Genomic DNA, 14,338 nt, shown 5'->3' with positions numbered 1-14,338 from the left:
TGGGGCAACGGGAATAACTTAGGATTTCTTTCGCTCTGGTTGGAGTGTGCATCCCAGCAAAGGGGACTTTACGATACATCAACTACTATCCCTTGCGGGATCGAGATTCTTCTCTCTACAACTAAAGCCCAGGATCTCGGTATTATTGGCATTAATTCTCAAGCAAACCTGGTGTGATGGAAAAACATCAAACACCTCGCCACCCGAATCCTTTGGGTCTTCTAAATACTCCCACATAGGCGCCTTTATATCTTGGTGCCAGGGTCGCCAAGCTCATCACGATTTCCCTTTTCTTTCCAATCTCGAAAACTGCCTTGATACGGGACTACGTCGCTCCGTTTATAAGCCATGTAGGACGGGTTAAAGTAGGCACGGCTCTTGTCGGAGGGGGTTGACTTATTCCACGGGTCTGGAAATTTCACTGTGCTGCGGTCTCCTTTCGCCATATACCAGGTGGTGAAGAGGCAGTGAAGTAATACTCCACCTCTGCTTTGAGAATGTTGTAAATGTGATGAAGGACACCCCAGAGGTATAAATCGCCGGCGATGAATTGGGTGAATTTTCCCCATTGCTCTGGTGGCAGTCCGGAGCACTTGAAAGGTTCGTTCATTTCTGAGGCTCATTTGGGCGATTATCCGAAGTGTTAGGTTGGGTTGGGAGCTGTTTACGTAAGCGGTCCGCTCTTTTGCAGAGGAACTTTATAGCATAGCTCAGACGAGGAATTGAGGAGGCGACGTTCAATTACAATGCAAGGGTGTGTCACCGCAGTGAAGAATTGAATCGCGTATGTCTAATTCTTCATCACTTTCTTTATCCTTTGCATTTCTCTCCCAGAGCACTTACTAAATTCGAAGGATATAATTTGCGGAAGCTAGAATGGTGGAAGTTCTAGGAAACGATTCCTCTAAGCGTTAGACCTCTAGGCTCTTGAATGTGTACAACGTCACACCATCATCTCCAAGCCATCTCCTTCCAACATTCCCCAATCCCCAGAGCCGCGCTAAACTACTCAACTCCGACTTCACGCCATGTTCCCCACCTTACCAAGCCCTCCCAGATCTCCTCAAGAACACGAAAAGTCTCACAAACTCTTAACTCTGATCGCAATCAGAATCAGAACTAGAATCCATCCCATAGCGCCTCATAAACACTTCTACAACACCACCCCTCAATTCCCACATCCTCATCTACATCTGCATCCACCAATACCACCGCCTCCTCTCTCGTCCCCCCGGCTGACCTCCCACAACAATTGCAGTTTATTTTGAATTAATGATTAACTGATGAGAACGATATCGCGAGAAGATTTTCGGATATCCAAGGTTCAATCTCGTATGCTGTGCTAACCGGCGGCGATTATGGTATAGCACGAGGATGGCTGGTATGACATGCCTTGTAAGAAGTGCTGTCCTGTATAAACATTTGGTTGGAAAATCCCGAGGTCGGTGCATGCAACCAACTGTGGGACTTTGCTAGCTTGGGTTCTAGTTTAAAGGCAGGCCCTACATTGGATCAAAGTAGAACATGTTACATCACACAACAGTATGAGACACGGCGTCCCGGTGGAAAGATAGGATGTGAAAGATAGTTGTATCTTTCCATTTCTTTCTAGATCAACATCAGATAAAATCCACAACACCAAAAGAGCGAGCTTGAATCCCATAAGTACAAGCAAGGCCGCTCAATTCCAACTAGTCCAAGATATACACAGCACAAACCACTTCCCTCCTTTCCCTGCACTTATCCTCCCATCTCTCCAACCCTCAAACAGCCTAAACCGTCGGCACCGGCGCGGGTGGCATGCTCATGCCAGGAAACCCACCTGTCGGCATTGGGAATCCGGTAAAGCCTGATGGCAGACCAGACGGGAAGCCCGAGGGCCTTGGGCCGCGGGAGTGCGTGGGACGGGGACCGGTAGGTGCAGGACCCGTGGGCTTGGGGAAGCCGGTGAAGCCGGATGGGAAGCCAGTGAAGCCACCGGATGGGAAGCCGCCAGTGGGCATGGGGAAGCCTGGGTGGAGTGTTAGCGGTGTGAGAAGAGGGGGAGGAGGAGGGGAGGGGGGGAGCTTACCACTAGGCATACCTGACATCTGGCGTTCCTCGATGATGGGGGCGGCGAGGGCGCTAGAAATAGTAAGTATATACACCAAAAGGATATCCAAGCAGGAGGTATGCTTACCCAGCAGCAAAGATAGCGAGGATGGAAAGCTTCATGTTGATGGTATTGACGTAGGTGCTTACGTTGACGGCGAGTAAGTAATGATATATGGATCTGAGTTCGTAGGCTGAAGAAGTCTGAATGCACTTGCTCCGATACCCTCCCTGGGGCCGTCCTCAGGACATATTTATATATCTACTTCAGCCCCTTGCCCTGCCTGCTCTGAGACGTCTATATCGCTATATTTCCTTCCATCCTCTTGCCTCTCCTGAGATGGCTACCCCTTCACTCGATTGGCTATCACCCACCCCTAATTTCCGGCTCCTGGAATCTCAACAGATTCTGTTGATCCCGTCTCAACGTACTTAGATGAGGCTCAATATACGTGCCCCATGTCCTTGTCCACCTCCATGTCTTTCCGTCTCAAAAGCCCTCGTTCTGGGCGGGCGAGTGAGGCCTGTAAGTGGCAAACCTCTGATATGCAGTAATTTGACGGTCACCAACCTGCCTACCACTCATCGGAAGAACAGAATGCTGCAATCGGAGTGCAAGCCCAAGCCCAAGTGCGGGGAAAGATTGGGGAAGTCCCTTTGCATACCGCCTAACTACACCTGCACCTATTGCAGACAGCCACCGGCTCGTAATGTCCTGCACGGCATGGGCCGCATATGCTGGTTGAAACACAGGCCGGGTCCATTCTGAGAGCAAGCTTTTTCTTGTTGCTTAATTCAGGTACCTGCCAAGCGAATGGATCGTGGATCGGTGTCGAATGAGGGTTGGGTGACAGTAGTGGATAGTGGCATGGGATGACGTTAGGGTAATCTATGGTTGTTTTAATCTGTGACCCTTAGTAGGATTGATATTGCTGCAGATCCTAGGTTCGCTGTTACAGGGAGCGGAGCATGACCTGATAGAGGATAGAATCGAGGAACGCATTTGGTAGAGAAGGGCGTCGGCCCTATTGCTTCCTTGGTTATTTTAGCCATTTCTACAGCCGACGCCCGATGTTTTGGGACATGTACTAGCGCAGGTTAAGTTTCCCGTTATAGAGAGAAAGTCGAAATACTTGACTTTGTGCGGCGTCTTTTAACTATGATGATGACAGTGGTGGACCAGGCATCTCAGCGAAACCTAAGATTTCGACCCTGGGTTCTTCATGCTAAGAAAGCGAAAACCGAGAAGGCAGACGGAAAAAGCATTCGGTAGATTAATTGCGACCAAGTTTGGATTGAACATAGAGCCGTGTTACGCATGCCCAGCCGAACGTTACAGACGCCGAAGTGATCTGCGGTAGAAGGGAACCGGGTCATCGATGGAGCGTCGCCGACGGAGAAATCAGGCTGTCGAGTGTAACATGATGTTCGAAACTGAGAGGTTCTAGACAACAGATGCGTTACGTCGAATGGCTAGTCTTCGGGCTCTTCCGTCAGCCTTGCTACTTGCAATTCGTTTCGGAAGCACGGTGCGGCGATTGAGAGCGGATGCGAAGTGATCGGGCGTCAGCGTGGCAATTGGTTCGAAGACCGGCGTCATTATATCATGGCTATAGCGTTATTATATCTGAGACCAGGTGGGTCAGAAGCGTAGTACTAAATGGCTGGAGCGTGAGGGGCTGACGAATATAAGGGCAATATGGGGTAGAATTAAGCTTCATCCCTCCGAACAAGACCAACGGAATAAAAAGTGGGACCGTTGTGAGAAGCAATGTTGATTGGTTGAAACTTCAAAATGTTCCAGACTTCTCCCGCAAACATTGCCGAACACCTGCTACTTCCCCACAATATCAGATGTCGTGGCGGAAATATCATGTAGATCTACCGTAATACGGAGCGTAGATGCGAGGCCTAGCTACGATACCCGATTAATGAAGATAGGAGAATAAGCACCCTGAGCACAGCGAAGCGGAAAAAGCCTTGATAACCTAACGCCACGAAATTCAAGGAGCCCAAATGTGTGGGGAAATCTCCAAGGCGTACGATATTGGGGTAGCATTGGATGCGAACGTGATGTGGGGTACTGAGATGCAAACTATGGAGCAGCAATTCGCAGATATTCAGGTCGGAGATGAGCAATTAAACTGATAGGGTTCAACGGACCTCTCCATGTAGGCGACGTTGTACAGGAAAGCATTCTAATGACGATCGAAGATCGAGCACTGGATAGATCTGCAGGGCAAAAACCTGAAATCTGTTTTTGTTCCCCCATGGTGAATCCAGGGAATGCTAGAGGAAAAGCCTGGAGAAAGCCAATAACCACGCGTACAAGAGGCGAGAGGAAACCCGGAGAGACGCGAAGAGTAGCAAGTCACCTCCAATACGTAAGCAAGAGCCTAAAATAGGTAGATGTGTTGAAGCCATACCTCCTGGGGCCACAACGAAATGAAGCAGCCTCAGAACTTGAAGGTGACAGCTCCCCCTCCTTCAACTCTTCTCTAGGTGTGGAAATGCAATCTCTAGACTCTGGGATGCAATTCCCGTCCATGTCACGGAATGTGAAGTCGGAGGCTTGCAGCAGGAGGCCAGAGTAACTGAAATTGACTTCATCACGAAAGAGGTCCAGCCTCGATGAGTCTCAGTCATCGTCATGAATGACAAGGCCGACCTCGTCGGCACTCTTAACCTCCCCTCCATCCGGCAGCGGGCTGTCGTCTTGCCCAATGGGCCATGGAGCAGCCGAGTTCGGCTTGAGCTTCTTGGCCCTTCCTTCACTGGCAACCCCGTCGCTCCCCGCGGCTCCCTCACCCTTTCCCCCCTTCTTCTGCATCGCCTTCTTCATCCTTGCCTTCTCTCTCCTCGCTCTATTCTTATCCGTCTTCGCCCTGTCTTTCTTCTCCATCTCCTCCTTCCTTTCCCGGAAGGCCTTCTCCTCTTCCTCCCTCGCTACTTCTTCATCCATCAGCCTCAGTCTCTCATATTCCCGTCTCCTGCTCGCTTTGTAGACATGGAACTCGCCACTGCCTGCACCAGCGCTGGAGCCCTGGACGTTGGCAACAATCTCTGGAGGGGGCGCCAGGGAATTCCTCTTGGGCGCGGAGCCTGGGATGTGGATGTCGCGATCAGGCTTGGCGAAGAGGGCCTCAACATCATTTGCAAGAGCGGAGCGAGGAGTGAGGGCACGCTTCTTGGTAGGACGCTTGGAGCGCGGGTCTGCCGATGTGGGGATGGACTCTGGAATAGGCTCCGACATGGTGTAGATGAAAGAGAGTGGCGGGAGCAGGTGCGATGAGTGAGGAGGAGTGCTCGTACGAGGTGTTGGCCGTGTTGGCGTGCTTATAGATGCCTTTGTAATGCCTTTGTAATGCCTTGGGATGAAGGAGGGTGAAGGTGAAGGTGAGCGTAGCCCGTGACTTGCATCGGAGAACGCGGTAGCACGATGAGTCGCGGCAAACGCTCAGGCCAATACAGTGAATTGTACAGCTGGCCACACACGCCATATGCGCACAGCGAAGTCGCCTTCGTGGCACCGTGGGCGCTTGAACTTATCAATCATGAAACATCCTTTGGCCCATTCTGGCCGCACTTTCGCCTGGGACAAAATATCTCCCCGCACTCTCTGCCTGTGCATTCGACTCCATTTATTACATTTCCCCACTAATCACGAGTATCCCGAATCTTGAAAAAGAATTCACCATGGGCAAACCGCGGGTGAGTAGTCGCGGCACTGGCCAAAGACAATGCAGTTTGCTGATATGGGTGCAGATGATTATTCTGGTGCGCCATGCACAGTCGGAAGGAAACAAGAACCGCGACATTCACCAGTTCATTCCCGACCACCGCGTCAAGCTAACTCCCGATGGCTGGAATCAAGTACGTCCGCCGTTGTGCCCCTCGGCCCTCCTCGCCCATCCTCCCCCCGATGGCTAACAGCTGCCCTCTTCGTACAGGCCGAGGAAGCAGGCCGTCGCCTCCGCTCTATGCTCAAGCCCGACGACACCATCCAGTTCTTCACCTCTCCTTACCGCCGCACTCGCGAAACCACCGAAGGCATCCTCCGCTCTCTGACCTCCGACGACCCCAAACCCTCCCCCTTTCCTCGTCATAAGATAAAGGTTTTTGAAGAGCCCCGCCTGAGGGAACAGGATTTCGGAAACTTCCAGCCTTGTTCGGCGGAAATGGAGAGGATGTGGCAGGAGAGGGCTGACTACGGTCACTTCTTTTACCGCATCCCGAACGGTGAGAGTGCTGCGGATGCATATGATAGGGTTAGCGGGTTTAACGAAAGCATGTGGAGGCAGTTTGGGGAGGAGAATTTTGCGAGCGTGTGTGTGCTGGTTACGCATGGACTAATGACGAGGGTGTTCCTCATGAAATGGTACGTCAACCTCAGTCAACCCCCAGAAATATGCATTTTGAGATATTGATGTCGTCTAGGTACCACTGGTCCGTCGAATACTTCGAAGACCTGCGTAACGTCAACCACTGCGAATTCATTGTCATGAAGCAATCTCCCACCAACGGAAAATACATCCTCGAGAACGAGTTACGCACATGGTCCGATCTAAAACGTCGTGCCGTTACCGCAACCGCTGCTAATGGATCCGCAGTCACTCCAAGCAGCAAAGGCGCCCCCCCGGCTCCTGGAAACTTTAGTTCGAGTCCCACCATCCCCATCCGTCGCTGGGGGGGATGTGCGAATGGCTGCAATCATGATAAGATAAACTGGCCTAGGAGAACCATGCGCAAGAATACCGCAGATTATGTATCCGGCGCGCTTCCTGCTCCACCGCTACCACCTGCAACAAGCAACCTCGACGGCGAAAAGGATGACCACCCCATCGCTGCTCAAGATGCCGACCACACCCCCATCATAACCGAACCCTCCCCGCCAAAACTCCCCCGCAAACCAAGCACCACAGCCACCAAAAACGCCCTTATCCCTTCCATGCCCCTAACCCCTGCGTCTCCCAACGACGCATCCAACGACGCATCTTCCTCCACCGACGAAGGAATCGGCAGCTCCGACGGCGAAGAAGCAGCCGCCTCGGCCCCCCAAACCCTCCAAAACCCCGCTCCGCGCGCCGCCGCAATCCTCCGGCATCTCCACCCCGGTCGCGATTTCGGCGGCACCAGAAGCGGAGCGCCTAGCACGCCCGGCGAAGGCTTCTCGGACGATTCGGATTATTTCCCAGGCATGCAGCATGCACATGCTCACGCTCATGCTCACGCCCATCATGGCTACACACACTCGAATTTACACCATAGCAGCCCGGGGAAAAGCAAAAACGATAGTAGTAATGGGAAGAGCAGACTCCGGGCCTCGTCCAAACACCGCCAACAAAGCAAAGAGCGCAAGGCAGCCGCAGCCCGCAAAATGAGCGCGAAGAACTGGATGGAAGAGTCGGGCATGGGGCTCGGCGCGCGAGCTGACGCGCTCGGTGATGGAGACGCTGGTGGTGGGACGAGCGATGATGCTGCGTTTCGGGCGGACGCAAGCGAGAGTGGGAGCGAGGAGAAGCCAATTTTGAGGGAGGCGTTGAAAGGGGATATGATTGTGGAGGAGGGGGGGAGTGATGAGGAGAGAGGGGGGAAGATGGAGGATGATTTGGATGTTGCTGTTAGGGAGAGGAGGATTGGGGAGAAGGAGATTGAGATATTGAAGGAGGGGGAGAGAAAGGGGTTTGGGGAGATTTACTAGAAATCCCCATGTGGTTCGCAAAATTCAGTGCATGGGAGAGGAGGGTTAGGGGAGGAGGGCGGAGGCCCTGCATGTCATCAATGGACGACAATCGAAATGGTGTCAATACTAGGGGTCTCTTTTCTAATTTCAAGCAACAGCATAGCCTGGCAGAAGTCGGTATAGACTATAGACTAGACTTCGGAGCTGCTATTTCTCTTCATATATTCTATATATGTCTGAAGGATATGTAGATTTTGTTGGCGTGGGATGGAATGAGCTCGATGTTGTATGGTGTTAGGACCCCTCTAGAATAGACATATTCCTCTCTCCCAGTATTTGCAAATCCTGCAATGTGCTCATCAAATTCTTACCTTCAATTCATGGGAGGGAAGGGATATGAATGTCAGGGTTATCTGCGAACAAAGCGAATGTGGTATTATATCTATCCAGGCTATGAAAGCTCAATGGCAATAGAAATGCATACAATAGTATAAATAAATAGAGCTCGGCCCGCTAACGAGGAAACCGCAATGCAGGATGGAGTAGGATAGAGGAAAATAGGTAAGAACAAGACAGCAGAAGATGGAAATAAAGGCATATGTATAACTGGAAAATAAAGGGGGCACTTTTTCTCTGAGTTCCTGTTCCTAGCTCCCACTCCCTACCTCGGGGATTTTATATCCGCCGACCTAAATCTAATGCAAACAACGGAACCCCTCCCTCCTGCAGCGCCACCTAAACGACCGCCCCAACAGCCCCTGCAGCCGCTGCCGCCAAACCCGCTTTGACAACCTTCCTCCTCCTGTCCCCTCTCCTCTGCAACCCGCCCACGCTCTTCTTCGAATTCGTCGCACTTGGCGCGGCCGTCTCACTCGTACCAATACCACAAATTCCATGGCCTACCGCCGCGGCCACTGGGAAATAAACCCTGGGAACCCCCGCCTGCATGGGCACCGCCAGGCTTCCATCCGAGGAAACCGTGACCTGAGCACAGGATAAGATGTCCACAACGACGGTACCAGATGGCAATCCGTGACTAGTGCCAGAGAGTGTGAGGGTTGTGGATGGGGCGGAGGAGCCAAGGTTTGTTATTATCGAGATGACTTGTTTACCATCAAACCCCTTTCGGAGGGCGATAGTATGGGCGTCCGAGTATATGGGGTAGATGTTATATGTCAGGTATTTCGGATCGATGAATGCGGCGACATTCCGTACCTGGTTCACCGCAGCTACTAGATTATACAAGTCCGACTGCCGATTGTATTTCGAAAGCCAGGTGGCTTCACGGTTTGCGGGATCGCCGCCGCCGGAGTAGTGTTGTTCCTGGCCAGCGTAGACGATCGGGATACCGTCAGAAAGGATGGTAAATGCGAGTGCGTTTTGTGCGAGGCTGAGGTCGGAGGTCATGGAGGCAAAGCGTGGGACGTCGTGGTTTTCGGTGAAAGTGCCTAAGACTGAGGAGTCGCGGCAGGAAGAGTTGACAGATTTGAGGGCGTTGAGGAGCGCCGTGGGCGAGCCGTTTGTGGAGTTTAGGAAGGGGATTATTTGATAGTAGCTATTCGAAGTTAGGCGGTGATGGAGTTGGGTTCGGGAGAGGAAATAGAGGTAGAGAGGGCAATATGGCAAATATGAAAAGAGGGCTAGAGGAAGGAGCGTACATGGGATAGTTTAGCACGCTATCAAGAGAGTTCTGGTAATTGCAAGTGAACGATGGATCACCGCTGAAGACTTCTCCAGTACAGAATACGCCAGCCGCGGAGTTGAAAGGCTTCCAGAAAGACATTTCTACATGCTTTACAGTGTCGATTCGCAGCCCATCGACTATGCACATCCGTCAGTATCAGGCTAACCACCAAACTCCTCGGGCGGAGCATTGCTTTGGCAGACTTACTCGAGTAATTGCTAACTAGCTGCTTGATCCACGTATTATACCCATCAGCTACAGCTGAGTCCTCAGTCTTCAGATCCGGAAGCTCAACTTTGGAATCGCCGAGCCAGCAATCCTCAACGTTGGTTTGGTTGCTATAGTTGTCGACTGGGCAGAAACTGTGGAAGTACTTTGCGTTGTTGAAAGGGTGGAATTTAGAGTAGTCGACGGTAGTGGATGCTCCATTCCAGCCGTTGTGGTTTACGACTACATCGACCATGAGATACTAGAATCTCATCAGCGACTCGAGGAAAGTTGGGTGGCAGGAGTAGGAAAGAAGAGGTGATGTACCATATTTCTGTCATGCAGTGCTTTGCTTAGCGCTTTGAGATCATCCGCTGTTCCGAAGTGGTCATTCAGCTTGTATAGATCTTGTTGCCAGTATCCATGCCATGCATATCCGTACGGTGTTTTGTCCGGAATATTGTATGTAACTGGGGATATCCATATCTGCCATCACTATCAGCCCCCGGTCCTCCTACATTGAAAACGATCTAGGCGACAAAATGCGCTCACCGCTGTGAATCCCATGTTCTGTATGTAGTCGAGTTGTTTGATAATTCCTTGCCACGTTCCTCCGCAGTATTGGCCTAAGCTGGTATCGCATGATGCTGTTGTGCTGCTATCGGGGCGTGCAAACCTAAGAAGGTCGGTAAAGTATTCCTTCAAACAGTTTAGAGAAAGGCATACCGATCCGTAAGAACCTGATATATCGACCGGCTTCTCCACTGATCTGCCGTCGCTGCATTCACAGCACTCGCCACAACACCAGCCACAGTGGCTTGTACTAAAGTATCGAACTTCATGCTTCACTGGGAAAGGGCGTCGTCAAAACTTCCAAAAACTTCCTCGAAACGGTCCTCTGATGCTGTCAAATGGAAAAAAGAAAAACAAAAAAAAATTAAATAAGCTGACCCGGTAATGACCTCCCTTTTCTGTTTTTCGAATGTCGTTTCAAGGCACTCACAGTACTTCGGCCATCATGTTCCTTAATCTATTCACAGACCCTGAACCTGTTGCTAGCGTCGACACCGTCCGCGAATCAACGTTAATAATTTGATCCACTTTACGCGCGGATAGAAACGATGGTGAACCACTCACAGCAAAGAAATGAGAAATTTGGATAGATGGTGTGTCTCAAAAGGGAAGTTTTGAATCTTATTGGAGACGTTGATAATATTTTGAAATTATGAGAAGGTGTATTCCGAGTAAAATTGAGGAAGGGCGAAAATGGGTTGTGTAGAGGACAAGGAAACTGTGAACCCTGGGAATACTACGAAAGTAAAGGAAAGTATATATAAAAGAAAATCCTGTGCAACTAGCAGACCGATTCGTACCACACCTACCAACACCCACTACCTAAGCCAATATATTTCCCTTCTCGCGCATCAATACCACGACCACATAAACGTACCACAACCATTGCATTGTATCACACGATCGCACTTCAGAGAACCAAAGAGGGATTTCTCTAGCATCGACAGCGCTAGGCATTCAGCTTTGGTCTCTTACTGGAAGGAAAAATGAAGAAGATCGCGAGTAGAGAGCCTTAAACATGCAGGTCAGATGTGCGCGTGAGCATGAACCCGGTGAGGTTGCTGAGTTTGGAAGGTTGTCAAGGATGTTTGGCATGTGAAAGTCCCCGGGTCTTGGTGCCTCTAAGCGTCGAAACAAGCTTTGATCGAGTTCCGGTCCGCGGGAGCCGTCTTGGGGGGGAGGGGGAGGGGAGAGAAGTCGTGGTGTCGTGCGGCTGCAAAATTTGCGGGGTGCATGGGAGACGAGGTGTTGCAGATTGATGCAGACTTGCTCTCCTGAAGGCCGACTCTCCGAAGGAACGGACGAGCGGCTTCTCCGAGGCAAGTGCTTAAGCATGTGCACGGCGCTCCTGCCTTGTAGAGAGCATCCCTAGGATTCTCTGTGGTCTTGAAATTAGAGTACAACTATGACTCGATCTCTGAAACACAGCAGATCCGAACCTTTCAAAGGTGCCCGTTGCTCGAATTAGATACAAGGGTAGTTTTGGAAGGACCGATAGAAGGCAAAGCGTTCACAGATCAGCGGTTCACTCCAAGATGATTAAAATATGGCACCCTTCTACTAACTACAAACCTTCCCGAATGCCCGTTTCAATGCTCAAACAGCGTACACGCAGCTTAAAATCCTCACCGCCTCTTCCTAAACCAACGTCCGCGTTCGAGGCGCCAGGCCCCAAGACGCTCGGAATCAGGGTGTGCGCCGTAGAATGCAAGAATCGTCAGGAAAATCCGCCAAAGAAGCGAACGCACGGGGTAATAAAAAGATCCGGGTACTGTACTATGCCTACCATTCCATTCATTTTGTCCAACTTTCTTCATGTACAGGATAACCCAAGATAGCACAAACGACATGCGGACGACACGCGGAGATGGAGAGTTATAGCGGAGATGCCCCATTAATATGACCGAGCTCACTTTACAAAAAATCTCCAGATGATCTCTGCTCATACTTCGCTATTCCACCTCCTTGGTGCGGCTGGCAGGCCTCCGTTAGGCGGGACCCTCACTTGAGGAGAACCGGCGGATGGTGGTGGCGCGGGTCTGATTGGAAGAGCCATGATGTTTTGTCCGCTTGATGCGCTTGAGGTTCGGATTGGATATGCTGGTCGAGCTGGAGCGGCACCCGAACCGTTTGTATCGGCATATTTGGAATCAATGTTTGTTGGTGTTCGTTCTACATTCTTTGGGGGAGATCGTTCGCGGAGCTTCTCGCGGACTGCTGGCGAAGGTGCACTTGGAGCGAGATGTGACTTGCGCTTGTTGTGTTCTAACATGCTGATGGCCCAAGCCTCAAGATCGACTGGAGTACGTTTGGCAGCAAGCAAGAATGGGTCGTGCTCCTGGAAGACTGTTAATACTAGGGCCGTGCATTTGTGGGGCTTGAAGCTTACGTAGAGTTCCTTTGGAGTTGGCCGATCGGTTGGGTCTTTCAACAAACACTTCGCAATCATATCCTCCAGAATGGAAGGGAACGCATCGCTCTTGGGTAGCTTCGGCGCCGGCTCCAGAACAATCTGTTGAAGAAGATCCAGGATACCTTGCGGACCTCCTGGCTCATCACCATCATTGTCGCTGTTGTTGAAAGGGAACTTGCCGATTGCAAGCTCCATCAGAGTGAGACCGACACTCCAGACGTCCGACTTGACCGTATATGGAGAACCCTGTATTCGCTCTGGGGCCATATATGTTCCTGTCCCAACAAAGGTCTCGGCAATAGAGCCCTCCAATTCGCTGGAAACCCCAAAGTCGCACAATTTTATCTGGCCCTTTGAGTTGACTAGGATATTGGAGGGCTTGAGATCTCGGTGCATAATGCGGTGGGTCTGATAGAGATACGACAGGCCGCCAAGAACGGCTTCTGCGATCTTGCCCAGGACATCGACACGAACTGGACCAAAGGTTTTCGATACCCAATCGAGCGAACTGTAGGCGAATTGCGTTAGTCTACGCGGAGGTGGATGTGGTAGAAGCTCAGACTTACCCCACGTCCATGTACTCCATGCACATTATCACGTCTCCGGTGTCATTCTGGAAGGCCCCGTAAAACGCCACGATGTAGTCGGAGTTGCAGTCGTGCATAATACGCAGCTCACGCACGATGCGCTTCCGCACCTCGTTCTTTGCCTCTACGTGAATGATCTGGAATCCCATCAGCATATCGTCCTGGGTAGAGTCGCAGCACGTCCATGGCATTCACCTTTCTCGCCATTATGACCTTGGTAGCAGCATGTTGCACCTTGCTCACGGTCCCGCCATTTCCGGAGCCAAGCTCGCGCAGAACTATTAAGTCTTCTGCCTTGAGGTCCAGCCGGAACTCCACGCCAATCTCAAGTGTGTCAGCGCGCCCCTCGTCGTTTCCGAGAGCCCCAGGTATTTGTGCGTCGCCGGCAGAGGGTACGGGAGCCTTGGGGGGTGCGCTCAGAGCCAGACCCTTCACATTCTTCCTCTTCATCGTCTTCGTCTTAAATGCGGATTCGGCCATGGTGAAGTATGGGAGCAGGGGCCGTGTGCTGTGACTGAGGGGGCGGCAACAGCGATTACTTGACAGCGAGCGTGGCCGTGCGGAGAGTCACCGGCGTCGGAATGGGCGCTGGTGTATTCGAGAGAAGGTCAGAGCAGCTTCTCCCCCGGGTTCGAGTTTGCAGCCCGAAGATGCGACCGCCGTGTTTCGCCAATCAGGACGAAAATAGTCGCAGAGGGCCACAGCGTCTATTGGATGAACTCTTTCGGGATAGATGCTGGAGCAAGCACGCAAGGCGACAGAGATATAGAAGCCCGATCTAGCAGCTATCAATATATGCGGCAGACAGGCCGGTCGCTGGGCGGTCGTGGTAGTAGATGGAGCCGTGGATGCAGGGCCGTGGAGTCGAGGGAGCGGGGGGGGGGGTGCTAGTGGGGAGAGGGCTGCAGGATCCGGCGGCGTCGACGAGCTTTTACGAGGTCCGCAGAAGAGGATACTTGGTCTTGCCGTGTCGTGGGGCGAAGAGACAACGGACACAGGAGCGATTGTTATAGGAGACGGCTGCTATTGTCTTTATTCAGGAGGGTTTCAGACTGGCATGACCTTCGCTCTCTGCTTCACGTTTTGTCCTCTAGCGTATG

At 51.6% G+C, this 14,338-nt stretch overlaps 5 protein-coding genes across 5 annotated transcripts; 1 reads left to right on the top strand and 4 right to left on the bottom strand.

The window, feature by feature from the left end:
- Positions 1-1,608: 1,608 nt before the first annotated feature.
- BDR25DRAFT_350803 (uncharacterized protein) lies at positions 1,609-2,961 on the bottom strand (the record flags this gene model as incomplete). The annotated part of the gene is made up of 8 exons (XM_033694764.1): positions 1,609-1,734; positions 1,788-2,124; positions 2,180-2,322; positions 2,358-2,406; positions 2,463-2,500; positions 2,544-2,596; positions 2,659-2,829; positions 2,895-2,961. The coding sequence occupies 8 exons, from the start codon at positions 2,959-2,961 to the stop codon at positions 1,609-1,611; spliced, it is 984 nt and encodes a 327-aa protein (XP_033552265.1).
- Positions 2,962-4,370: 1,409 nt separating this feature from the next.
- BDR25DRAFT_301095 (DUF1168-domain-containing protein) lies at positions 4,371-5,504 on the bottom strand. Its single transcript, XM_033689502.1, has 2 exons — positions 4,518-5,504; positions 4,371-4,466 (listed from the first exon to the last, which is right to left on the bottom strand). Exon 1 carries the CDS (start codon positions 5,342-5,344, stop codon positions 4,730-4,732), a length of 615 nt encoding a protein of 204 aa, XP_033552264.1. The 5' UTR covers positions 5,345-5,504; the 3' UTR covers positions 4,371-4,466; positions 4,518-4,729.
- A 179-nt stretch (positions 5,505-5,683) lies between these two features.
- BDR25DRAFT_254363 (phosphoglycerate mutase-like protein) lies at positions 5,684-8,092 on the top strand. Its single transcript, XM_033686293.1, has 4 exons — positions 5,684-5,802; positions 5,857-5,964; positions 6,042-6,469; positions 6,529-8,092. Exons 1-4 carry the CDS (start codon positions 5,788-5,790, stop codon positions 7,790-7,792), a joined length of 1,815 nt encoding a protein of 604 aa, XP_033552263.1. The 5' UTR covers positions 5,684-5,787; the 3' UTR covers positions 7,793-8,092.
- A 297-nt stretch (positions 8,093-8,389) lies between these two features.
- Positions 8,390-10,507, bottom strand: BDR25DRAFT_279472 (alpha-amylase; the record flags this gene model as incomplete). The annotated part of the gene is made up of 6 exons (XM_033687756.1): positions 8,390-9,329; positions 9,433-9,595; positions 9,666-9,927; positions 9,993-10,151; positions 10,218-10,341; positions 10,392-10,507. 6 exons carry the CDS (start codon positions 10,505-10,507, stop codon positions 8,510-8,512), a joined length of 1,644 nt encoding a protein of 547 aa, XP_033552262.1. The 3' UTR covers positions 8,390-8,509.
- A 1,174-nt stretch (positions 10,508-11,681) lies between these two features.
- On the bottom strand, positions 11,682-14,129 carry BDR25DRAFT_279468 (dual specificity mitogen-activated protein kinase). The gene is made up of 4 exons (XM_033687755.1): positions 13,434-14,129; positions 13,218-13,375; positions 12,628-13,159; positions 11,682-12,576 (listed from the first exon to the last, which is right to left on the bottom strand). Exons 1-4 carry the CDS (start codon positions 13,716-13,718, stop codon positions 12,181-12,183), a joined length of 1,371 nt encoding a protein of 456 aa, XP_033552261.1. The 5' UTR covers positions 13,719-14,129; the 3' UTR covers positions 11,682-12,180.
- Positions 14,130-14,338: the final 209 nt, after the last annotated feature.

The sequence above is a fragment of the Lindgomyces ingoldianus genome, assembly GCF_010093535.1.
Source record: "Lindgomyces ingoldianus strain ATCC 200398 unplaced genomic scaffold BDR25scaffold_5, whole genome shotgun sequence".
Lineage (NCBI taxonomy): Eukaryota > Fungi > Ascomycota > Dothideomycetes > Pleosporales > Lindgomycetaceae > Lindgomyces > Lindgomyces ingoldianus.
The sequence above is the reverse complement of the archived record's forward strand: the minus strand, read 5'-3'. Positions and strand labels throughout refer to the sequence as shown.

Coding starts and splice junctions, on each gene's coding strand:
- BDR25DRAFT_301095 (XM_033689502.1), bottom strand. CDS start 5,344: ATGTCGGAGCCTATTCCAGAGTCCATCCCCACATCGGCAGACCCGCGC.
- BDR25DRAFT_254363 (XM_033686293.1), top strand. Junction 5,965..6,041: donor CTCCCGATGGCTGGAATCAA/GTACGTCCGCCG, acceptor CTCTTCGTACAG/GCCGAGGAAGCAGGCCGTCG. Junction 6,470..6,528: donor AGGGTGTTCCTCATGAAATG/GTACGTCAACCT, acceptor GATGTCGTCTAG/GTACCACTGGTCCGTCGAAT.
- BDR25DRAFT_279468 (XM_033687755.1), bottom strand. CDS start 13,718: ATGGCCGAATCCGCATTTAAGACGAAGACGATGAAGAGGAAGAATGTG. Junction 13,376..13,433: donor AGGTCATAATGGCGAGAAAG/GTGAATGCCATG, acceptor ATGGGATTCCAG/ATCATTCACGTAGAGGCAAA. Junction 12,577..12,627: donor CAACTCCAAAGGAACTCTAC/GTAAGCTTCAAG, acceptor ACAGTCTTCCAG/GAGCACGACCCATTCTTGCT.